The sequence below is a fragment of the Pseudophryne corroboree genome, chromosome 1 (assembly GCF_028390025.1).
Source record: "Pseudophryne corroboree isolate aPseCor3 chromosome 1, aPseCor3.hap2, whole genome shotgun sequence".
NCBI lineage: Eukaryota > Metazoa > Chordata > Amphibia > Anura > Myobatrachidae > Pseudophryne > Pseudophryne corroboree.
The window spans coordinates 303670371-303697235 of record NC_086444.1 but is presented as its reverse complement, the minus strand read 5'-3'; the positions used below and the strand labels follow the sequence as shown (position 1 = coordinate 303697235).

The 26865-nt window shown below is 45.2% G+C and overlaps 1 protein-coding gene across 1 annotated transcript in view; it reads right to left on the bottom strand.

The window, feature by feature from the left end:
* Nucleotides 1-362: 362 nt before the first annotated feature.
* Nucleotides 363-26865, bottom strand: part of P2RX4 (purinergic receptor P2X 4) — an 83211-nt gene continuing 56708 nt past the window's right edge. The window contains exons 5-12 of the mRNA XM_063964422.1: nt 18422-18518; nt 18239-18319; nt 15653-15794; nt 8599-8735; nt 6844-6937; nt 5522-5587; nt 3414-3512; nt 363-1167 (exon numbers count right to left, since the gene is read on the bottom strand). Coding sequence (XP_063820492.1) covers nt 1135-1167; nt 3414-3512; nt 5522-5587; nt 6844-6937; nt 8599-8735; nt 15653-15794; nt 18239-18319; nt 18422-18518 — 749 coding nt within the window. The 3' untranslated portion in view covers nt 363-1134. The remainder of the gene's footprint in view (nt 1168-3413; nt 3513-5521; nt 5588-6843; nt 6938-8598; nt 8736-15652; nt 15795-18238; nt 18320-18421; nt 18519-26865) is intronic.

The window sequence follows — 26865 nt, the reverse complement described above, 5'->3', positions numbered from 1 at the left end:
TGTGTATAACCCTCAGCGATAGTGATGCGCGGCCCAGTGCTAGATTGAGCCTGCATGCAGGCTCAATCTAGCAGGTTGCTCACTTCACCGCTGTGTGAAGTGAGCGGCCCCCCGTCGTCGCCCCCCCCCCCCCTCACCCCTCGCTCAGCACATTGCGCTGTGCTGAGCGGGGGGAGAGATGTGTGCTGAGCGGTCTGTGTTAAGATCGCTCAGCACACATCTCCCCCGTCAGTACCCCCCTTAAGACTGTAGAGCAATTTAAACATGCTTGGGATAGGCATATGAATATTCTTACAAAGAATTAATGTTCAAAAAGGGTTGAGATTACCTAAAGGATAAGCATAAAATAAACAAGACTAGGATTAGTTTTGTGCATTGAAAGTAGTATTATAAAACACATGACATTTGCATAAATTAAAGTACATTGTGTAGAGCGGTCTTTCACTGGCCATAATTTTGGAATAACAGAATAATGTGTAAACATTCAAATTTCCATTAAGGAAACAAGGGTTTGTTAGGAAGTACAATCATATACAAGAAAAACTCATTAGAATGTAATTCTCTTGTTAAACTTATGGCCCTGTACATTTGAGTAATTAAGCAACAAGATCTGCAACAAGCCAAGAGAAAACGTTGTCCATGCTTTAGAGTAGTTACAGCGTGGTCACATAGCTTCCCTGCAACCCAATGCGTTCTGTGCTGGACAGTAATGCCCCAGGAAATGCTGACATTTTTGTACGGCTAAGCTATATCAGAATGTGTGTGTACAGTACATGACCATTCTCGTATCTGTCACAGCCACCCGTGTTAAAGTGCATTTAGCAGACTGTAAGGATAGGAGATGAATGCCAGATTTCAACACCCGTATGTACAAAGCCCTTTAGTAGACAGACTTTCAATAGTAATAGACTTATACAAACACATTCACAGTATACTAAAATGAGGAGAGAAAAAAATGAAATGACCTGGCCAACTGCTGATTAGAGAAGTGAAATGTTACAGTTATCTGGACTTCATCCGGCTTATAACATAAACCCAGAGACGACCGCTGATTGTGGAATGTTTGTTCCCAGGCCTTTCTCCTGTAGTGTTTCACAATGCTAACTTATTACGAATTTCCAGTTACTCCTTGGGTCAAGGGTTTGATCCATATGATCCGTTATTATCCTGTAATGAAAATGTGTCTGCTTAGAAATTCTGATAATAAAGTTGACAAACAGTCATTGGACCAACTCTATTCAGATGATAAATTCTGGAAAACTTGATTATACAGTATGGAGTGGTAACGCAAAAGTGGAACTCGAGGACTGTTTTGCTGGACCATTACCCCTCTGTGAAATGGTCTATTCTAAAACAGTTATGCTGGGTGCCGACAAACAATATATAGCACAGTGCCTCTGAGTGTATGTACAGAAGGTATGTCGGAACGCAACCGATTACGATATATCTAGCAGATATATAGTTTTATCTGGCTACCCGCTGACCGGCCAATTGGGCAACTGCAGGAGCTGCTAACAGTGCCATCACAACTAGGCAGGCAAAAGAAAACGCCCGCCCACTTGTGATGTCTGCCCAGATATATAGAGAGGCCCATTGGTAAGTGTGTATAGCAACCATATCGGCCGCTCGGTCTGCACTGCAGACATCTCTTTCAGGTGTGTACCCAGCTTTATTATTTTCATTTTAAGGTGTCATGAAGTTTACACAGTGCTGTAAGGACTATATATACACAACAATGGTACAGTAACAGTAAGACAACTTATCTGTGGCACAACACAGCCACAAACCTGCAAAATTAGGTAGGTGGTAGACTAGAAGCAAGGGTTGAGGAACTCACTGCATCTTGACCAGCAAGGGAAGTAAGTCATTGGAAGGGGAAGCCAGTTCAGCACACAATGAGCCTGAACCCAACAAAAAGTGCGAGCACACAGTCACTAAAAGGGACTAGGAGACAAATGACAAGGAACACTGGAAACATTGAGAGTGCTGGAGAGGAACATAAGAAAGGAAGGACCTACCCATGAGATACATGCTAAGTGGAAATGAGAACAGGTGGATCGTGACCTGGGGAAAAGCGATCACAGGAAGAACAGAAGAGTGGAGATTCAGGAGTAGGGATTGTAGCTTTGGCGAAACAGGCGAGACTTGAATAAACATTTGAAGCTGTCCAAATTGGGATAAAGTCTGACTTGGTGAGGGCAGCGAGTTCCCGTAGAGAAGGGGTACAATGGGAACATTTGTTGTATAAGAGTGTGAGAGGATGTAATTAGAGTGGAGTGGAGACAGCAAATGGAGGAAAAGCAGAGGCTTTGGGTGCGAATGTGGACAGAAATCAGGTTGAATATATAGGAGGGGGCAGAGTTAGAGTAAGTGTGGGTTTGAACTAGATTCTGTGGGGGATGGGAATCCAGTAAAGGAGGCTGTAGTCCAGGGAAGCCGGTAAGAGTGGTTAGAAAGAAAAAGGAGATGGGCAGCAGCGTGCATGATGGATTTAAGTGAAGAATGGTGAGTAAGGGGGCGGACAGAGAGGAGGAAGTTAAAGTAGTGGAGGCGGGAAATGATGAGTGCATGGATATGGATTTTGGTGGCATCAGTGGTGAGAAAAGGAACTTAGAGATATTTTGGAAATGGAAAAATGAGATCTAGATTGAATGTGGGGGTTGACTATTTTGTATAGCCCATCTCCCTAGTCAGTATAAAATCACATTTTACATTATAGATAGATAGATAAATAGATAGATAGATAGATAGATAGAGATAGATAGATAGATAGATAGATAGATAGATAGATAGATAGATAGATAGATAGATAGATAGATAGATAGATATATACACACACATACATACATACAAACACACATACTTTCAATAAGTTTAAATGTTGATATATTTCACAGTTTTTATTTTTTGTTAGGAGTGTTTTTTTTTTTGCATGGTGTAAGTAAAAATTATTATTTAAGAATCTGGTATAGTCAGTTTTGGCAATATGAAAACATTTCAAGGGGCTAATGTTTTTCTGCTAGGTGAAATACTGATGTTAACGCTTGAGTCATTCTGGAGATGAAAATCAACTCAACTCCACATCATCCATTGAAAGCATATGTATTCTGAGCAATTTAACACTTGGGGCTAAATTCCCTTTACAGCACTAAGTATAAGTACAAGTAGCAGTTTCAGCCTCTGGGTTTGAAGGGGATCTTATATTTAAAAACAAAACAAAAAAAACACAGGCCTGGTTTTATATTTAATATAAATTAACCTTACATTATAATCCAGTGCCAAAAAAAAGTTGATGACGGGGTGACTTAAAAAAATTGCTACAAAGTAAACTTAGCCCTTGAAGTTTAAGATTTAAGTGTACATTGAAACATACAGATTACCAGTCTGTAAAACAAGGAGGTAGAATTTCTCACCAATTCCTCATAATCTTCCACGTGTTTGTATTTCTTTTCTCTGTAATAATATCTTTTCTTAAAGAAATGGAAGACAATGATATCACACAGCACAGTTGCCTAAGGAGAAATACAAAATAAGCTGCATTAAAATCATGCTCAGCCTTCAAACCACCTAACATTCTATGCATAGAGGAAATCATTCCCACCATCCCAGGGCCGGTTCTAGACTTTGTGGAGCTCAGGGTGAAAGTTTCCTTCGGCCTGGCATGACTAAGCAGATGTAGTAACTACCCTAGTTGGCAGTGCGGCAACCAATAGTAGCGGCTGATAGCGGGTGTTAGCAGCGTGCAAGAGTGGGCAGGCACCATCAAATTAGATGGCGCCAGCAGGGTGACTGTGGCCACACCCTCAGCAACCTACCTGCTTGTCCGCCCCTAGTACCACCACTGCACCCTCCTCTTCTACTATAGCTTTATAGACACTACTCTAGCTATTTTCTATATTAGTTTAGCTTCTCCCGTGCATTCTTGAATGCCTTTGCTATACGAGTCCTGACCACATCTGCTGCGTGACCGGTCAGCATACAGACGCCGGTATCCCGACAGCGGAATGCTGGCAGGGTGGTGCTCGCCACAGCTTCTATTCCCACTCTACGGGTGTTGTGGACACCCACGAGTGGGAATAGTCCCTGTTGGTCGGCATGCCGACCATTGGGACTGTAAGCGTGCGGGATTTAGGGGCCGGTAACACCCACAGTCCTCTATCATTACACTGTCTCCTGTCTGGAGAAGCCACATCTCCTCTCACTTTACTTTGGAGCTATAGAAATGCAAGAGTGGTCTTATTATTGGTCACTAGCAGTTGCGTCCGGCAATGTCATGCTGTATTTGTTTTTAATAATTCTCCGTCTCCCCCCCCCCCCCCCCTTTCTTAAACATCCACTGCTGGCTCCCATCTCGCTTTTCGCACCCGCCCACGGTCTGTTACCAGTATTATTACTTGTATCGTAAGACATTGTGACATAGCATAGGGAGGTGCAGGGCCCAAGAGTTGGAACTGAAAATAGGAGAGGGTGGGAGTGGAAGGATTAATAAGTGGAGAGAAGCCAGGATTCATTCTTAAACCAGTAATTTGGGGGTTTTAAGGTAAATTAAACATAATACCAATGCGGTCTTCGCCATCAAATCACATGTTCAAAAACTGTTCTTGCACTGGTTGGGTGAAAGTATCTCACATACGCTTGACATGAACTTTGTACATATGCTACTGTTGCAGAAATGAATGCATCTTGAGATGGCTCAGACCCAGCGTACAGTATAAGCGTAAAGACACCATTTTTATAAGTGTTTGATTTTAAACACATCTGTGACAATAAAAAAAAAAAAAAAACACCCCCATTGTTTAGATTCTGCAATCCCTTGCTATAAATGTAATTAACTAATAATGCACCGGGAGCTTAAAATGAGAACTTCATCCAAAACAAAATAAGTAAGTATGGAAGAAGTGCAATAAAAGGTCAAATAAAAGTTGACCAAGATCTTTTTGCTATAGTCTGTTCTCCAGGTCCCACATTTGGGATTTCTAATCTACCTGCTTTGCCTGTTTGGTTTGAATTTTTCAGCTGTATTTCTAAAGTATTCCACAGGTTTAATATTACAATTTATTCCAACCATTTGAGATGCCGAAAATGCGCACGTGCAGCGGCCGCATCGCGTATGCATGGGCACGCACATCGCGGTCGCATCTCCGATGGATGCGACCGTAATGTGATTTACGGTGATGGGCGTTCGTGGGACGGGTCCCGAACAGGGGTGGGTCGGGAGCATTTTCGGGTAGTCATGCAGCAGTTTTGAATAAAAAAAAAAAAAAAAGTGTTGGTCGGTCTCCTAACAGCCAGGCTGCGCTGCCAGGGGTCAGCCTTAGTTCTGATGCGTCTGCAATGTAATTGCAGAAGCATCGGGAAGCGGACTCACACACGCTGGGCGATCCTCGGCATGTGAGGAGATGGATGTAGATCTGGCTGCGTATGAAGCGATCTGCATCCATCTCTGAATAAGGCCTGAAATCCACCATTCATTTTAACAGAACACTTTTATAATAGGCAATAAAACAGATCCAACACTCACCACCCCAAGCAGCGCAACCCCAGATCCGATGTTGATCATCGTTGGAATGATGTCAAATTTTCCTGCCTAGGAAAACAAAAATTCAATCAACAGCGCCATCCCCATGGGATAAAACATTGTCATTTCAGTGTTCAGAGTATCAAAATCTAATAACTGTAAGTCACATTTATAAAAATGATATGGTCCATGGATGGATGTCTAACCAGGCAACAAACAAAACAATAATATCCCTCTGTTAATATAAAAGTTAACTATGTACGTGTTAATTTACTCTATATAAGGCCATTACTGTCCTCTGTGACAAAGGGTACGATTCTGAGTTGGATGTAAAAAAGCAGTGCTTGTGTGATGCCGCGACGGCTTGATTTACAAACATATGCTATGTGCAATTTAGCATTTACAATACGGAGATAATGTTACATATAGAAAGTGTCACAAAGATAAACCTGCACATGATAGTGTCAAAGGCAAGGAAAACATTGCTTTCATGGTCTGAGCAAAGATCTTGCTGCATAAGTGGCCTGTAAAATATAAATTAAGACTGCAAAAGAGCACAAGGAGAGATTGTAAAGTACTCCTGCAGTTTTAAATAGAGACGTTTTTACTAGGATACAAACACCACACGTTTTAAGCACAGACATAAAAAAAAGTGATAATTACAGTATTACAGTACAGGGTATTGAGCATCCCACAATCTGACAAACTTCCTGTAGAGAATATAAAAACCCACAGCACCATCTTCAGGAGGAGAGAATGAATTTTAAAACTTTCATTTTAAAGTTTATTTCAGTTATAATGAAGGTCAAAGAGCAGCATATATTCCAGTTGTTTATTACTATTACCCCTTTATATGGGTTACTTTTAAGATCCCAGCCGAAATACAGAAGCCGGAATCCAGAAAAGGTCAGGATCCCGGTGACAAGTATAGCTGGGACGGTTAGGCTGTGCCGGGACGGGACGGGTTAGGCTGCGAGGAGGAAGGAGGGGTGTTAAGGTACTAAGGGGGAGGGTTAGACTGCGGTGAGTGAAGGGTTAGGTTTAGGTACTAACCAGGGAGGTTAGGGTTAGGCTGCGGTTAGGGAGGGTTAAAGGGGGAGGAAGGGGAGTTAGAAGTCTTAACTCACTCATGTCGGGATCTTCAACGTCGGGATGCCAGCGTCAGTATTCTGATAGCCAGCATCCTGTCCGCCGGGATCTAATAGCCAACCCCTTCATACTCACTGTGCTTGACACTGGATAACTGACAGTGCAATATGCATTAGAGTGTTAAACAGACATAACAGTACAATAGTAAATTATAGAGTCACATGTGTTGGACTTACGGTTCCAAACACCAAGATGTCAAAGCGGATCCCATAGACTTTCATAAGTGTTCTTGATTCCACATTCTTAGAATCCTTGTAGTATTTAGCATATCTGAAATAGAGGTGTCAAATAAGTTACACCTATATTCTATGTCACTCACACTTACTGTATTATCTAAAAGCTTTAAATGCATAATGTCTACAATGCAAGCAGCCATTTTGTGAGCTGAACCAATACACATAAGAATACAGCTATTAAACCTTCACTATCAAGGACAAGTGGGACTTAACAAAAACACTGCACGGTTCAACTTACATAAATAAAGTTCCCCTTCACAGTTGCTGTTGCTCAGACCAAAGTGGTTGGGGGAGGGTTGTGATGTTGAACGCAGAGGAAGGTGGTGACTTAAATAAGCACCACCCCTTCCAGAGCTTTTATAAATAAGGAAGTAGTACAGCAAGCATTAAAAGTGTTCTTGTTCTCTTTCATCCTAGAACCAGCAAACTCAGGGGTACCCTTATGCTCATCCTGCCATTAATAAAGGGAACTCCTCATTTGATACAGCAGTATGGTCTGTTTTTCAAAACAGTATGCCTTATAGGGCTGCCATATTATTCCTAAACATTTTATGCATTTCATTAAACCACATGAAAGATAAAAATGCATTTTTCATTCATTTCTCTGACATGCGGGGGGACGCCCAGCACAGGGCAAGTCCACCCCGCATGCCATCATGCCTGCGTTATCTGGACCCCCCCAACACCGAGTCGCAGCAACGTTCCATGCTGAATTGGGCCCTTAGTTCCCTGTCTTGCAATTCGAAACCAAAGTTAAGTTTGTGCATTCTACATAAAGGGACTTATTCAGAGTTGGACGCAACGTTTGCATGCAGTGGCCGTGTCCATCGGGTCTGTGCACGCTCACTGGCCATAGTGCGCGTGTATGACACTTCACTGGCCATAGTGCGCGTGTATGACACTTCACTGGCCATAGTGCGCGTGTATGACACTTCACTGGCCATAGTGCGCGTGTGACACTTCACTATGCGACGACATCCCGGAAGTATGCGGCCCCAAGGTAACTGACAGCCGTGGCGTCGACCCTCCATTTCGCGGCCGGCTTTGTGCCGCTCCGAGCAAAAAAATTGCCGTCGGACCGCCTGTCAGCGCAACCAGGGGTCAACCTCAAATTGATGGATTCGCATTTAAATTGAGAACGCATCGCGGGGTGGTGCCACACACATGCTGTGCGGCCTTGCCCTGTGCTGGGCGGCCCCGAACATGTGAGTAGATGCGACAGTTCCGACTCGATCGTTGCGACAAACTGCAGCGAGCGATCGGGTCGGAATGACCCCCTATGTGTATAACATTCCAAATGTTCATACTATTCCTCTTTTTCTCGTCATGATTTGGATTATGCGTCAAGTATCTTTACATTAGTAGATTAGCGAACACATACATTTGAACACTTTCTTTATATAATACTCTGAATGCAAGAAATGTTAATAACAAAATGCCTATTTAACACCAACTGTGGGGTTTGGAGTTGGAGACTGCTAATGTCAGGACATTGCTATCCTTAAAGTAATGTAAAGCTACATAAACACAAATAGTGCCTGTAATTCAGTAGAAACAGTTATCTGGAAATATAGCATAAGCACTGAAAACAAATGTCCTCCCCTTAGAAGAAGCAATGCGCAGGTTAATGTTTGAAGCACTGTGTGCAGATATCCAGCTGTACTGTATCCGGGTTAGCTTTTTATATTTACTTACCTGAAATTATATCCAGGAGACACATTGTGATCCAATTCTCTGTTGTCCAAACGCCGAAATGAGTACTTTGGAACACAATATGTATGCCTCTTGTCCAGGTCACAGTTCCAACTAATCTGGATTCCCATAACTCCACCCTTAAAAACAAATGCAATACACTGAGCACAGTGCTTTAATGCTTTATTTGGGAAGTTGTTTGAGGAAGTCTCCATATTTAGGTGTCTTGTACCAGGGTAATGGCACCTCCTTCTACTGTACTACATAGTTATTCTGTGCCAAGGGAAAACACAAAACAAACCTAGGGGCATATGCACTAAGTGGAGAGAGATAAAGTAATAACCAATCAGCTCCTAACTGTAATTTTTCAAACACAGTCTGTAACATGACAGGAGCGGATTGGCTGGTACTTTATCTCTCCCTAGTTATATACTCACTCGCCATACAGACTTATTGCCAAGTACACATTATCCTATTATTGGGCTGAGCAAGGGTCAACAAGTCCGCACAAATCGGATAATCGGCGCAACAGATCGGAGCATCTATCATATAGCCATGTGTACTGAGCTTTATTATTATTATTAACAGTTTCTTATATAGCGTAGCAAATTCTGTTGCGCGTTACAACTGGAAGAGGCTTGTGTCTTCCTCTTCTCCTAGTCTCGTTTCTTAGCTGTCTGAACCATGTAAGGCTCTCTGACGCCATATGAGGTTCTGTTCATAGCAGTTACATTAATGTGTGATAAATCATATTGCAACAAAACTGAAAGGTAGACTTGGAGAGGACGTAAGTGAGACAGAAACAAGCAATAAAAGTCTAATGAATAGTGAGCTCAAAACGCAGACTTCATCATACCTTTATAGAGGCAAAGTAAATTTCTTCAGCAAGAATATTACACATTAATATGTAACATTACATATTATAAAGCTGCATCCAATTATGAGAGCAGCTGTCATCATTATGAGCACTCATTTGCACAGCCCTATCCATTGTAAAGAAGAAGTCCTATCTGAAGTCATCTGGATCTCAGCATATGCTCACTTATCAACAGCCCGCAAATCCACGTCCCCACCCATGGTGAACATCCCAATTACGCCTATTTTGCTGCAAGTGCAGAACCGGCGGAAGTGATTCAGTCTGAACAGCCCACAGATCGGCGTATCTCTTGGCTGCGAGGGCAGTGCAAAAAACTGTGAATCAGGCCAGATATATCCATACCTCCTACTAACATGTTTTGTATCCATAGTATTTTCTACGAGTGTAACTTTCCCAAAACCTACACATCACAAGCCTTTTTCTCTTCACCTCTTATCTAAAAATAAGATTTTACTTACCGGTAAATCTATTTCTCGTAGTCCGTAGTGGATGCTGGGGACTCCGTAAGGACCATGGGGAATAGACGGGCTCCGCAGGAGGACAGGGCACTTTAAGAAAGAATTAGGATACTGGTGTGCACTGGCTCCTCCCTCTATGTCCCTCCTCCAGTACTCAGTTAAGGAAACTGTGCCCGGAAGAGCTGACAGTACAAGGAAAGGATTTTGGAATCCAGGGTAAGACTCATACCAGCCACACCAATCACACCGTATAACTCGTGATAAACTTACCCAGTCAACAGTATGAACAACAACAGAGCATCAGATAACCCTGATGCTACCATAACATCACCCTTATTTAAGCAATAACTATATACAAGTATTGCAGAAGAAGTCCGCACTTGGGACGGGCGCCCAGCATCCACTACGGACTACGAGAAATAGATTTACCGGTAAGTAAAATCTTATTTTCTCTAATGTCCTAGTGGATGCTGGGGACTCCGTAAGGACCATGGGGATTATACCAAAGCTCCCAAACGGGAGGGAGAGTGCGGATGACTCTGCAGCACCGAATGAGCAAACACAAGGTCCTCCTCAGCCAGGGTATCAAACTTGTAGAACTTTGCAAAAGTATTTGAACCTGACCAAGTAGCCGCTCGGCAAAGCTGTAATGCCGAGACCCCTCGGGCAGCCGCCCAAGAAGAGCCCACCTTCCTTGTGGAGTGGGCTTTTACTGATTTTGGAAGCGGCAATCCAGCCGCAGAATGAGCCTGCTGAATCGTGTTACAGATCCAGCGAGCAATAGTTTGCTTTGAAGCAGGAGCACCCAGCTTGTTGGATGCATACAGGATAAACAGCGACTCAGTTTTCCGGACTCTAGCCGTTCTGGCTACATAAACCTTCAAAGCCCTGACTACATCTAGTAACTCGGAATCCTCCAAGTCACGAGTAGCCACAGGCACCACAATAGGTTGGTTCATATGAAAAGATGACACCACTTTTGGGAGAAATTGCGGACGAATCCGCAATTCTGCCCTGTCCATATGGAAAACCAGATAGGGGCTTTTATGTGACAGCCGCTAATTCTGACACACGCCTAGCCGAAGCCAAGGCTAATAGCATGACCACCTTCCACGTGAGATATTTTAACTCCACGGTTTTAAGTGGCTCAAACCAGTGTGATTTCAGGAAACTCAACACCACGTTAAGATCCCAAGGTGCCACTGGAGGCACAAACGGGGGCTGAATATGCAGCAATCCCTTTACAAACGTCTGAACTTCAGGAAGAGAAGCCAGTTCTTTTTGAAAGAAAATGGATAGGGCCGAAATCTGGAACTTAATGGACCCCAATTTTAGGCCCAAAGTCACTCCCGACTGTAGGAAGTGAAGGAAACGGCCCAGCTGGAATTCCTCTGTAGGGGCATTCCTGGCCTCACACCAAGCAATATATTTTCGCCATACACGGTGATAATGTTTAGCCGTCACGTCCTTCCTAGCCTTTATCAGCGTAGGAATAACCTCATCCGGAATGCCTTTTTCTGCTAGGATCCGGCGTTCAACCGCCATGCCGTCAAACGCAGCAGCGGTAAGTCTTGGAACAGACAGGGCCCCTGTTGCAACAGATCCTGTCTTAGAGGCAGAGGCCATGGGTCCTCTGTGAGTATTTCTTGCAGCTCTGGATACCTAGTCCTTCTTGGCCAATCCGGAACAATGAGTATTGTTCTCACTCCTCTTTTTCTTATGATTCTCAGCACCTTGGGTATGAGAGGAAGAGGAGGAAACACATAAACCGACTGGAACATCCACGGTGTCACCAGTGCGTCCACAGCTATCGCCTGAGGGTCTCTTGACCTGGCGCAATACCTCTGAAGCTTTTTGTTGAGGCGGGATGCCATCATGTCCACCTGTGGCAGATCCCATCGCCTTGCAATCTGCGTGAAGACTTCTTGATGAAGTCCCCACTCTCCCGGGTGGAGGTCGTGTCTGCTGAGGAAGTCTGCTTCCCAGTTGTCCACTCCCGGAATGAACACTGCTGACAGTGCTCGTACGTGATTCTCCGCCCATCGAAGAATTCTGGTGGCTTCCGCCATCGCCACCCTGCTCCTTGTGCCGCCTTGGCGGTTTACATGAGCCACTGCGATGATGTTGTCTGATTGAATCAGCACCGATTGGTTGCGAAGCAGGGTCTCCGCTTGACTTAGGGCGTTGTATATGGCCCTTAGTTCCAGGATATTGATGTGAAGGCAAGTCTCCTGACTTGACCACAGACCCTGGAAATTTCTTCCCTGTGTGACTGCCCCCCACCCTCGGAGGCTTGCATCCGTGGTCACCAGGACCCAGTCCTGAATGCCGAATCTGCGGCCCTCGAGAAGGTGAGCACTCTGCAGCCACCACAGAAGAGACACCCTGGCCCTGGGGGATAGGGTGATCAGCCGATGCATCTGTAGATGCGATCCGGACCACTTGTCCAACAGATCTCATTGAAAGGTCCTCGCATGGAACCTGCCAAAGGGAATGGCCTCATATGACGCCACCATCTTTCCCAGGACTCGCGTGCAGTGATGCACCGACACCTGTTTTGGTTTTAAGAGGTCTCTGACCAGTGTCATGAGTTCCTGAGCCTTCTTCGTCGGGAGAAAAACCTTCTTCTGGTCTGTGTCCAGAATCATGCCCAGGAAGGGCAGACGCGTCGTAGGAATCAGCTGCGACTTTGGAATATTCAGAATCCAGCCGTGCTGTTGTAACACTTCCCGAGAGCGTGCTACGCTGATTAGCAACTGCTCTCTGGACCTCGCCTTTATGAGGAGATCGTCCAAGTATGGGATAATTGTGACTCCTTGCTTCCGCAGGAGCACCATCATTTCTGCCATTACCTTGGTAAATATTCTCGGTGCCGTGGACAGACCAAACGGCAACGTCTGGAATTGGTAATGACAATCCTGTACCACAAACCTGAGGTACTCCTGATGAGGTGAATAAATGGGGACATGAAGGTAAGCATCCTTTATGTCCAGAGACACCATAAAATCCCCTTCCTCCAGACTTGCGATGACCGCTCTGAGAGATTCCATCTTGAACTTTAACCTTTTCACGTATATGTTCAGGGATTTTAAATTCAATATGGGTCTGACCGAAACGTCCGGTTTCGGTACCACAAACATTGTCGAATAGTAACCCCTTCCCTGTTGAATGAGGGGAACCTTTACCACCACCTGCTGGAGATAAAATTTGTGAATTGCTGCTAACACTATTTCCCTCTCTATGGGGGAAGCTGGCAGGGCCGATTTGAGGTAACGGTGAGGGGGCATCACTTCGAATTCCAGCTTGTAACCCTGAGAGACAATCTCTATAGCCCAGGGATCCACCTGTGAGTGAACCCACTTGTGGCTGAAATTTCGGAGACGCGCCCCCACCGGGCCTGGCTCCGCCTGTGGATCCCCAGCGTCATGCGGCGGATTTAGAGGAAGCCGGGGAGGACTTCTGTTCCTGGGAACTAGCTGTATTGTGCAGCTTCTTTCCTCTACCCCTGCCTCTGGCAAGAAAGGACGCACCTCGGACTTTCTTGCCTCTATGTGATCGAAAGGACTGCATTTGATAATACAGTGCTTTCTTAGGTTGTGAGGGAATATATGGCAAAAAATTTGACTTTCCAGCCGTAGCTGTGGAGACCAGGTCCGAGAGACCGTCCCCAGACAACTCCTCACCCCTGTAAGGTAAAACCTCCATGTGCCTTTTTGAGTCGGCATCGCCTGTCCATTGCCGAGTCCACAGGACCCTTCTGGCGGAAATAGACATTGCATTTATTCTAGAGCCCAGTAGGCTAATGTCTCTTTGGGCATCTCTCATATATAGGACAGTGTCTTTTATATGCCCCAGGGTCAGTACTATAGTATCCTTGTCCAAGGTATCAAGTTCCTCAGATAAGGTATCTGTCCATGCTGCTACAGCACTACACATCCAGGCCGACGCAATCGCCGGCCTTAGTAGGGTACCTGAATGTGTATAAATGGACTTCAGGATACCCTCCTGCTTTCTATCCGCATCATCTTTTAGGGTGGCCGTATCCTGTGACGGCAGGGCTACCCTCTTGGATAAGCGTGTTAAAGCTTTGTCTACCCTAGGGGAGGATTCCCAGCGTAACCTGTCCGTTGGCGGGAAAGGATACGCCATAAGCATCCGTTTGGGAATCTGCAGTTTTCTATCTGGAGATTCCCAAGCCTTTTCACATAACTCATTTAACTCATGTGAAGGGGGAAAGGTTACCTCTTGCCTTTTTTCCCCATACATATAAACCCTCGTCAGGAACTGGGGTTTCCACTGTGATGTGTAACACATCTTTCATTGCTATAATCATGTAGCGGATGGCTTTAGCCATTTTAGGCTGCAACTTTGCATCATCGCCATCGACACTGGAGTCGGAATCCATGTCGATATCTGTGTCAACAACTTGGGATAGTGGGCGCTTCTGAGACCCCGACGGCCTCTGCGCTGTAGGATCAGGCATGGGTTGAGACCCTGACTGTCCCAAGGCTTCAGCTTTATCCAACCTTTTATGCAAGGAATTAACATTATCATTTAAAACCTTCCACATATCCATCCAATCGGGTGTCGGCGGCGACCCCACATTCATTTGTACCCGCTCTGTTTCCACATAGCCTTCCTCGTCAAACATGCCGACACAAGCGTACCGACACACCACACACACAGGGGATGCTCTATTTGAAGACAGTTCCCCCACAAGGCCTTTTGGAGAGACAGAGAGAGAGTATGCCAGCACACACCCCAGCGCTATATTACCCAGGAGTCACACAGTAACTTAGTGTTAACCCAGTAGCTGCTGTATATACTGTTTTTGCGCCAAATTTATGTGCCCCCCTCTCTTTTTACCCTCTTTCTACCGTGATTCTGCAGGGGAGAGCCTGAGGAGCTTCCTCTCAGCGGAGCTGTGGAGAGAAAATGGCGCTGGTGAGTGCTGAGGAAGAAGCCCCGCCCCCCTCAGCGGCGGGCTTCTGTCCCGCGTTTTGTGTAAAAATAATGGCGGGGGCTCATGCATATATACAGTGCCCAACTGTATATATGCTGCTTTTGCCAAGAGGTACCTAATTGCTGCCCAGGGTGCCCCCCCCCCTGCGCCCTGCACCCTACAGTGACCGGAGTGTGTGGGTTTAGTGTGGGAGCAATGGCGCACAGCTGCAGTGCTGTGCGCTACCTCATATGAAGACTGGAGTCTTCTGCCGCCGATTTCGAAGTCTTCTTGCTTCTGACGTCGGCTTCTGTCTTTGGCTCTGCGAGGGGGACGGCGGCGCGGCTCAGGGATCGGACGACCAAGGGTGCGTTCCTGTGTACGATCCCTCTGGAGCTAATGGTGTCCAGTAGCCTAAGAAGCAGGACCTATCTTCTAGTGAGTAGGGCTGCTTCTCTCCCCTCAGTCCCACGTAGCAGAGAGTCTGTTGCCAGCAGATCTCTCTGAAAATAAAAAATCCTAACAAAATACTTTCTTTCCTAGCAAGCTCAGGAGAGCTCACTAAGGTGCACCCAGCTCGTCCAGGCACCGATTCAAACTGAGGTCTGGAGGAGGGACATAGAGGGAGGAGCCAGTGCACACCAGTATCCTAATTCTTTCTTAAAGTGCCCTGTCTCCTGCGGAGCCCGTCTATTCCCCATGGTCCTTACGGAGTCCCCAGCATCCACTAGGACGTCAGAGAAATACATTTAGAACTCAAGGCATGATGCTCTAAATCACCTGTATAGCCATGTTCTGAAAAGATTCTCCAGCCTCCTCTACTAGGCTGCGCAGCCGGAATATGGGGCAGAACGGGTGCATTAAACGATCATACACGCAGGTTTTCAGGTACTCAGCACTTATATTTGGCAATATGTTCCGCCTAGAAAATAATCCATGTAAACATTAGTTTACATGTTATATACCCAGCTTTTTTATTTTTTAATGTGTGCTATATTATACAAAAAAACAAACAAAAACAAAGTACAGTAAAACTGCAGGTGCTAAAAAGAAAAAGTGTAAGTAATGTGATCATACAATTGGAGATTGTTAATTGTGAAATAATCATTTAAATTCCAAACTAGTTTTTCAGCCAACACTGATCTTTATTGTATATAAAAGTATTTTATTCTAGAATACTGCAAGCATCTGTGCATAACACAACATAACTGCATAACAAGTATAGCATAACATTACTGCCTAACAAAATATTGAGGGGAAAAGACACAGATGAAATTGAATAACTTCTAGTACTGTATATGATTACTAATAAGACAATTAAGGTAATGTATGAGCTGGAATTGCATTGTTATTGCCCCATATGTGCATTATTAAAAGTGTATTTGTAAACCATGTTGTCATTTCTTTGGACGGTCACAGCAAAATACAGAAGAACTACACTTTATGCAGGAAGACGAGCACGCCTGGTAGGATCGGGAGTATTCTTAAAGCTAGTTACACACTATACAATCATCTGCCAGATCTGGCTGGTTGGAATGAAAATTTGGTAATGGATGAGAGCGAATGACAACCGACCATTTGCTCCCAAACACTGGAAAATGGACAAACTGTTGTTTATACACATTGGTTAAATCAGGGACTTAGGGGCAAATGTATTAAGCCTGGAGAAGTGATAAAGTGGAAGGTAATAAAGCACCAGCCAATCAGCTCCAAACGGTCATGTTACAGGCTGGGTTTGAAAAATAACATTTAGGAGCTGACTGGCTGGTGCATTATCGCCTTCCACTTTATCACTTCACCAGGCTTAATAAATCTGCCCCTCAGTTATATGGCAATTCAGCCAAATTAGTTATCTGAATGGTCTGTGACAGGTTTTTGCCAGATAATTGTATAGTGCATTAATGTGTCAAGTCTGCCAAACCCATTTTTAGTTTAGAGATAACTGAATGAGCTAGCATAGGTGGCGTTTGCACATGTATAGTTGGTGGGGGCTCCTGATTTACATGGCACTGGAGAATTTCTAGACGTTCAACAAACTACTAAAAAAAATGACATCACATTTGATGAGACATATTTTTGAAAGTTTGGCAGTCTTTTAGACAAGGTCAGAAATGGTACTCCTGTCAAGTTCAAATTTGCTAATAAGTGATAGATTGGTTAACTCAACAATTTCCTAACAAACAAAGGCTAAACTGTCCTGGCGTTGCCACATGGATGTGTTTCCACCAATTCGGAGATCAAATGTAGTAATTTGTGCCACAATAATAAACAAAATTGTGACCAGATTGAATGCAAACAGTACATGCAGCTGGTCACTGGCCAGCTGCACTAACGGGGGTTCAAAGAGTCAAGTTAATTGGCCTGGCTGCCAAATGACCAAATATGCTAATTTATCAATTTGTGCGAAAATGAACACACATGCACATTAACAGTGAGTGTCCAGCTTCATTTCAGCAGTACATCCCAAATTAGACTTACATGGAAAGTCTGAAGGACACAACAGTTACCATATACAGTAGTTACAGATGTGTCCTTTTACATCTGTGCTCCATGCGCTACAAGTGCCGTATAACTTGGTATCGCTGAGTGGCTCTTTTTGCGGTGATAATGCGTCTCAGTCACAAAGTAATGCAATAGGACACAAGAGCAGCTTCTGTTGATTAAAATGATATGCAGCATACCTATATGCTGTGTGTGACTACGACTATTTGTTTCCTGGAAAACACTAATGTGGCATTTGGGATGTAGATACAGATGCTATTAAAACAAAAAATATACGCATGCTGCATATAATTTTAATCTGTAGTATCTGCTCGTGCGTCCTAACGGTTTACTTTGTGACTAAGATGCATTTTTGCGGCAAAACACACAAAAAAGACGCTCGGTGCTACAGAGTCCCGCCACGGCATGGAGCAACTTGAAGGGCTGTTTAGCGTTACTGCAGGAAGGATGTAAGAGGACACATCTGTAAACTAGGCAGATAAAAGCAATCAACCTCAAATAATCATATAAATGACGTCAGTAGATGTATAAACTCCTAATGATAATATCTGTAAAAACATCAGCAGTGGGATCATTACTTCAGTGATCTTGGGAAACCTTGGGCATACAAGAGGGTTTTTATGCCAATAAGAAATGGGGAATAACGTACTCCCTACTGTGTATCATTCCAGATATTAGAAGTGTGTTTTGATTTCTTTGCCCTCTATAAAAACATACGGTTTACACTGCATGTATTCATGTAGTAACTTCTAATATCCATATCATTTACAGAAAAGCCATAGCGCTAGTCCATAAAAACATGAAATCTCTTACAGAAACGTCATTTCCTGTACTTTAAAATAGCAAGTTACATTAGTCACTTACTTGGTGAAGTTAAATTTAGGGTACCAGATATTATTTTTTATAAGAACCGTAAAATTTTCAGCTTCCTTGAGAAAAGCTGGACTGAAACGAAATTACACGTAAATAAAAGCATAACATGGTACATAGGATGAAACAAAAACATTAGGTTATTGCTGCAAATTGCCAGTCAGTGGCACCACTCACTTTGGAATATTCAGGTCATTTTCTACTGGACACCATGCAAAAACTTCACATGTTTTGACCGTATTATTATAATCCAGACAGTTTCCAGTCTGTACTCCTGTGTGGTAGAAAACAGAAAGTCATAATGCTATTAAAGGTAAATGCTTCTAAAATAATTAGAAGAAACAGATTTGATCAGCATTGTTCTAAGCAAGGTATGTGACAGACAAGCCCCACACCAGAGGTTCTCCAACAAGTCATGTTTAGTGCATTTCTGTAACCATACACAGGGAAGTCAGTAATTATCCCACAGACAGAAATCCTCAAACTGTGACCTGAAAATTTGAGGAATGAGGTTGAGAACCGCTGCCCTACACATTCCCCGAAATTATGACATAATTATCCACGTATTGGTAGAATGTCTCATTAATGTGGTCCTATATCCATGACAAGTTCTGATTTACCCATACCCAACATTCAGGACATCTGTTCCACAAATGGTTTACCTTCTGGTTACGTGTCTATTCCTCCCTCATCTCTACATCAAGAACAAAATGGTTTGTCTAACATTTTTCCTTAAGACCCACGAACAGTTTACAGTCATCAAAAATTGTTTGGCTCTAGATACTCATTTACCTGGCATCTTATTTTCATTGCTGCTAACCGTCCGTACATTTGCAGTCACTAAAAAGTCAAATTTCTCACCCTTAGTAGCAAAAGGCTTCCGTCAACATGCAACACTAGCACTACTGAAGTACTTGGACCAGATGTAATGGAGTGCGAGACGGCCAGGAGTTCCAAGATTCCGTCCGAACTCATACGTTTATTTAAAGCAGCAAACATTTACAAGGCAAAACCAGGTTGGATATGCCTTGTAAATGTTTGCTGCTTAAAAAATAAATAAATAAATAAATAAATATAAAGCGTACAAGTTCGGCTTGAGTCTTGGAGCTCCGGCCGTCTTGCACTCCATTACATCCGGTCCCATATCACGACACTTGTGAACAGTTAAAAATATGGCTGGATCTAGATAGATTGATTTGGTACGAAACCCAGGCACTCGGGATCCCAACAGTCAGAAGATAGACAGTGGAATCCCGATTCCCAAATTCCTGACAGATAAGTATTTTCAACCTACCACGACCTGTCCCCTCCCGTAGCTTAACCTCCCCCACAGCTTAAGCCTCCTCCTAGTGCCGTACCCTAATCCTCCCACCCCCAATCTGCCATACCGTACTTTCCTTCGGAATCCCGTTAACTGTCTTCTGACTGTCGGGATCCCGACTGCCAGGATTTTGACCACATCCCAGATAGATAGAAATAAATAAAAGGGCACTCGCCATTTTTTCAGTAACAAAAAAATAATAATAATAAGCCTTTTAGTTTTCTAGATACAGCTACTTAATAGAAAAAAATAAAAATAAAATATAATAATAATAATCAATGTTTCGGTCCCCGTATGGGACCTATGTCAAGATCAGCAAATTTACAGCAATATGTCAGTCAAGAAACAAACAGTGGGGTTTTCCCCAGCACACCAATGGGTATCAGTAACAAGACTTTAAATTTGGTTATAGAGAATTCAGAGATCTTTGTTACATATATTTGCAAAGATATGGTTAAGCCTCCAGGCCAACTTCACGACGCCTCTGACAATGGAGGTGCCTACACTAAGTTCAAGTGCGGGGTGCAGAACCCCACAAAAGTTGGCAAAGGCCACCCACTCCAGGGAAGCACACAAGTGAAAGGCTAAGGTGTTAGTGAGTGTTAATATAAGAAAGAAGCAAAACTATTTATTTATACAGACAGTAGCTATTGCTTCTTTCTTATTAACACTCACTAACACCTTTCACTGGTGTGCTGCCCTGGGGTTGCTGGCCTTTGCGGGGTTCCGTGCCCCGGACTTAAACTTAGTATAGGGACCTCCAGCATCAGACATGAAATGATGTTGGCCTGGAGGCTTAACCATATCTTTATGTAACCAAGATCTCTGAATTTTCTATAACCATATAGGGGTATATGCAATTGCGGTCGAATTCCCGAAATTGTCGAATTTCGGGAATTTTTCGCCAAAAAAAATAATTCGACAATGCAATTCAGTACTTTCCGACAAAAAAACGGACTTTCAAAATTCGACTTTTTGAAATTCGACTTTTGACAAATTCGACTTTTTTGCAATGATACACATGCTGCAATTCGACCAAAGTCTATTCAATGGAAGTTTGGAAATTCGACAACAGTGTTTTTAGACAGTAAATTCGTCATTTTCAATCCGCAACACTTTGGAGGGTGAAACTAATAAAAAAAATTTAAAACATGTTTTTTTTGTGTTTTTTTTTCTTGGTAATATCATATCTATTTATATTAGAAGGGATTAGGTACTTGGTTTGTCCTTTTTGGAGGCACAAGTATTATTTATATATTTTTAAAAATACTTTTTTTGTTGTTGGATGGAATGGTAAAATCCCTGAAAAAAATGGCGTGGGGTCCCCCCTCCAAAGCATAACCAGCCTCGGGCTCTTCGAGCTGGTCCTGGTTCTAAAAATGCGGGGGGAAAATTGACAGGGGTTCCCCCGTATTTTTAAAACCAGCACCGGGCTCTGCGCCTGATGCTGGTGCAAAAAATACGGGGGACAAAAAGAGTAGGGGTCCCCCGGATTTTATACACCAGCATCGGGCTCCACTAGCTGGACAGATAATGCCACAGCCGGGGGTCACTTTTATACAGCGCCCTGCGGCCGTGGCATTAAATATCCAACTAGTCACCCCTGGCCGGGGTACCCTGGGGGAGTGGGGACCCCTTCAATCAAGGCCCCCCCCCCCCCAGCGACCCAAGGGCAAGGGGTGAAGCCCGAGGCTGTCCCCCCCCATCCAAGGGCTGCGGATGGAAGGCTGATAGCCTTGAGAAAAATGTCAGAATATTGTTTTTTCCAGTAGTACTACAAGTCCCAGCAAGCCTCCCCCGCAAGCTGGTACTTGGAGAACCACAAGTACGAGCATGCGGGAGAAAAACGGGCCCGCTGGTACCTGTAGTTCTACTGGAAAAAAAATACCCAAATAAAAACAGGAGACCGACACCGTGAAAGTAAAACTTTATTTCATACGTCGACACACACATACTTTCCTATGTTCACACGCCAACATCGGTCCTCTTCTCCAAGTAGAATCCAGGGGTACCTGAAAAGAAAAGATAAATACACTCACCTCATCCATGGTCCAGAGGTAAATCCACGAACTTGTCAAAAAAACAAACCGGACACCCGTACCACACGGACTGAAAGGGGTCCCATGTTGACACATGGGACCCCTTTCCACGAATGCAGAGAAACCCCCCCATGACAGCTGTCACTGAAAGGTCTCGTAAGCCAATCAGCGAGCGCAACGTCCTTGCACTCTGCCGATTGGCTCTGTGCGCGTCTGAGCTGACAGCGCATCGCAAAGCCTCTCCATTATATTCAATGGTGGGAACTTTGCGGCTAGCGATGGGGTCACCCACCGGTCAGCGGCTGACCGCGGGTAACCCCACCACTGACGGCAAAGTTCCCACCATTGAAAGTAATGGGAGAGGCTTTGCGATGCGCTGTCTGAGGTCACACGCGCACAGCCAATCAGGTGAGCGCCACGGAAGTAGCGCTTCCTGATTGGCTGAAGGGACCTCAGTGACAGGAGTCATGTGGGGTCCCGGCATTCGTGGTAAGGGGTCTCATGTGTCAATATGGGACCCCTTTCAGTCCGTTGGTACGGGTGTGCGTGTTTTTATTTTGCCAAGTACGAGGATTTGATCTCTGGACGTGGATTTATCTCTGGACACTGGCAGGTGAGTATAATTTTTTTCACAGGTACCCTCGGATCGTCGGAGACTGTGCCAGTCGGCGTGTCAACATAGGTAAGTATGTGTGTGTCGGCGGTGTGTAATAAAGTTGTACTTGTCACGGTGTGTGTCTGCTGTTTTTATTTGGGTATTTTTTTTCCAGTAGTACTACAGGTACCAGCGGGCCCGTTTTTCTCCCGCATGCTGGTACTTGTGGTTCTCCAAGTACCAGCTTGCGGGGGAGGCTTGCTGGGACTTGTAGTACTACTGGAAAAAAACAATATTCTGTCATTAAACTCAAAGCTATCAGCCTCCCATCCGCAGCCTTTGGATGGGGGGGACAGCCTCGGTCTTCACCCCTTGCCCTTGGGTGGCTGGGGGGACCCCTTGATTGAAGGGGTCCCCACTCCCCCAGGGTACCCCGGCCAGGGGTGACTAGTTGGATATTTAATGCCACGGCCGCAGGGCGCTGTATAAAAGTGACCCCCGGCTGTGGCATTATCTGTCCAGCTAGTGGAGCCCGATGCTGGTGTATAAAATACGGGGGGACCCCTACTCTTTTTGTCCCCCGTATTTTTTTGCACCAGCATCAGGCGCAGAGCCCGGTGCTGGTTTTAAAAATACGGGGGATCCCATGTCAATTTTGTCCCCGCATTTTTAGAACCAGGACCAGCTCGAAGAGCCCGAGGCTGGTTATGCTTTGGAGGGGGGACCCCACGCCATTTTTTTCCGGGTTTTTCACGTTTTTTTAATTCGCGGCAAAATCCGGCAAATCGTCCGTTTTTCGCCCGCGGGAATGTCGAATCCGTTTTTCATTGAATATGGTGAATTCCGGCAGCCACCTGCCGGAATTCACCTGTCGAATTGTGTCGAATTAAAAAACGGCGATAATTTGCCGCGATTCGCCGTGAATTGCATATACCCCTTACGATGAACATCTAGGGAGGAAGATTAGCCTCGCAGCTGCATTCAAAATGGATTGTGGTGGTGAGAGCCTGTGTGTGAGGAGACTATTACAATAATTAATGCGGGAGACAATGAGAGCATGGATTAGCGTTTTTGCTGTGTCTTGTGTAAGATATGGTCATATTTTGGATATGTTTCTTAGATGTATGTAACATGATTTTGAGACAGATTGAATGTGGGGAACAAAGAACAGTTCAGAGTCAAGAATGGCACCTAGGCAGTGAGCTTGTGGGGTAGGGATGATTGCTGAGTTTCCATCAGTGATAGAGATATCAGGTTGGTAACTACTATTAGCCGGTGGAAATAGAATTAAATTCTATTTTGGAAATAATAAGAATTTACTCACCGGTAATTCTATTTCTCATAGTCAGTAGTGGATGCTCGGAACTCCGTAAGGACCATGGGGAATAGCGGGCTCCGAAGGAGACTGGGCACATCTAAGAAAGAATTAGGACTACCTGGTGTGCACTGGCTCCTCCCTCTATGCCCCTCCTCCAGACCTCAGTTAGGAAACTGTGCCCGGAAGAGCTGACACAATAAGGAAAGGATTTGGAATCCCGGGTAAGACTCATACCAGCCACACCAATCACACCGTACAACTCGTGATACTATACCCAGTTAACAGTATGAATAACAACTGAGCCTCTCAACAGATGGCTCCAAACAATAACCCTTTAGTTAAGCAATAACTATATACAGGTATTGCAGACAATCCGCACTTGGGATGGGCGCCCAGCATCCACTACGGACTACGAGAAATAGAATTACCGGTGAGTAAATTCTTATTTTCTCTGACGTCCTAGTGGATGCTGGGAACTCCGTAAGGACCATGGGGATTATACCAAAGCTCCCAAACGGGCGGGAGAGTGCGGATGACTCTGCAGCACCGAATGAGCAAACTCAAGGTCCTCCTCAGCCAGGGTATCAAACTTGTAGAATTTTGCAAATGTGTTTGAACCCGACCAAGTAGCAGCTCGGCAAAGTTGTAAAGCCGAGACCCCTCGGGCAGCCGCCCAAGAAGAGCCCACCTTCCTCGTGGAATGGGCTTTAACAGATTTAGGATGCGGCAGTCCAGCCGCAGAATGTGCAAGTTGAATCGTACTACAGATCCAGTGAGCAATAGACTGCTTTGAAGCAGGAGCACCCAGCTTGTTGGGCGCATACAGGATAAATAGCGAGTCAGTTTTCCTAACTCCAGCCGTCCTGGAAACATATTTTCAGGGCCCTGACCACGTCCAGCAACTTGGAATCCTCCAAGTCCTTAGTAGCCGCAGGCACCACAATAGGTTGGTTCAAATGAAAAGCCGATACCACCTTAGGAAGAAATTGGGGACGAGTCCTCAATTCCGCCCTATCCATATGGAAAATCAGATAAGGGCTTTTACATGACAAAACCGCCAATTCTGACACACGCCTGGCCGAAGCCAAAGCCAACAGCATGACCACTTTCCACGTGAGATATTTTAGCTCCACGGTTTTAAGTGGCTCAAACCAATGCGACTTTAGGAAATCCAACACTACGTTGAGATCCCAAGGTGCCACCGGAGGCACAAAAAGGGGCTGAATATGCAGCACTCCCTTAACAAAAATCTGAACTTCAGGCAGTGAAGCCAGTTCTTTTTGGAAGAAAATTAACAGAGCCGAAATCTGGACCTTAATGGAACCCAATTTTAGGCCCATAGTCACCCCTGACTGTAGGAAGTGCAGAAATCGATCCAGCTGAAATTCCTCCGTTGGGGCCTTCCTGGCCTCACACCACGCAACATATTTTCGCCATATGCGGTGATAATGTTTTGCGGTCACATCCTTCCTAGCTTTAATCAGCGTAGGGATGACTTCCGCCGGAATGCCCTTTTCCTTCAGGATCCGGTGTTCAACCGCCATGCCGTCAGACGCAGACGCGGTAAGTCTTGGAACAGACAGGGCCCCTGCTGCAGCAGGTCCTGTCTGAACAACAGAGGCCATGGGTCCTCTGAGATTATTTCTCGAAGTTCTGGGTACCCAAGCTCTTCTTGGCCAATCCGGAACAATGATTATAGTTCTTACTCTTCTCCTTCTTATCATCCTCAGTACCTTGGGTATGAGAGGAAGAGGAGGGAACACATAACCGACTGGTACACCCACGGTGTCACTAGAGCGTCCACAGCTATCGCCTGAGGGTCCCTTGACCTGGCGCAATATCTTTTTAGCTTTTTATTGAGGCGGGACGCCATCCTGTCCACCTGTGGTCGTTCCCACCGGTGTACAATCAGCTTGAAGACTTCTGGATGAAGTCCCCACTCCCCCGGGTGGAAGTCGTGTCTGCTGAGGAAGTCTGCTTCCCAGTTTTCCACTCCCGGAATGAACACTGCTGACAGTGCTATCACGTGATTCTCCGCCCATCGAAGAATCCTTTTGGCTTCTGCCATTGCTATCCTGCTTCTTGTACCGCCCTGTCGATTTACATGGGCGACAGTCGTGATGTTGGCTGACTGAATCAGCACCGGTTGTTTTTGAAGCAGGTATTCTGTTTGACTCAGGGCATTGTAAATGACCCGTAGTTCCAAAATATTTACATGCAAGGAAGTTTTTGTCCTTGGACGTTTTCTTCCCTGAGCGACTGCCCCCCACCCTCGGAGGCTTGCATTCGTGGTCACCAGGACCCAGTCCTGTATGCCGAATCTGCGGCCTTCACGAAGATGAGCACTCTGCAGCCACCACAACAGAGACACCCTGGCCCTTGGTGACAGGGTGATCCACCGATGCATCCGAAGATGCGATTCGGACCACTTGTCCAATAGATCCCACTGGAAGATCCTCGCATGGAACCTGCCAAAGGGAAACGCTTCGTAAGAGCTACCATCTTTCCCAGGATTCGCGTGCAGTGATGCACAGACACCTGTTTTGGTTGCAGGAGGTCCCTGACCAGAGATGATAATTCCTGGGCCTTCTCCTCCGGGAGAAAAACCTTCTTCTGTTCTGTGTCCAGAATCATACCCCGGAACAGCAGACGCGTCGCGGGAATCAGCTGCGACTTTGGGATATTCAGGATCCAGCCGTGCTGATGCAGCACTTCCTGAGATAGTGCTATGCTGACTAGCAACTGCTCCTTGGACCTCGCCTTTATCAGGAGATCGTCCAAGTACGGGATAATTATAACTCCCTTCTTTCTAAAGAGTATCATCATTTTGGCCATTACCTTGGTAAATACCCTCGGTGCCGTGGACAGACCAAACGGCAACGTCTGGCATTGGTAATGACAGTCCTGTACCACAAACCTGAGGTACTCCTGGTGAGGTGGGTACATGGGGATACCCTCTTCCAGGCTTGTAATAACCGCCCTGAGCGATTCCATCTTGAACTTGAACTTCCTTATATAAGTGTTCAAGAATTTTAAATTTAGGATGGGTCTCAACCGAACCATCTGGTTTCGGTACCACAACATCGTGGAATAGTAACCCCGCCCCTGTTGAAGGGGGGGTACCTTGATTATTACCTGCTGGAAGTACAGCTTGTGAATAGCGTCCAGTACTACCTCCCATTCTTTGGGAGCAGCCGGCAAGGCAGATTTGAGGTAACGGCGAGGGGGAGTGGCCTCCAACTCCAGCTTGTATCCCCGAGATACCACTTGTAGAACCCAGGGATCTACCTGTGAGCGAACCCACTGGTCGCTGAAGTTCCGGAGACGCGCTCCCACCGCACCTGGCTC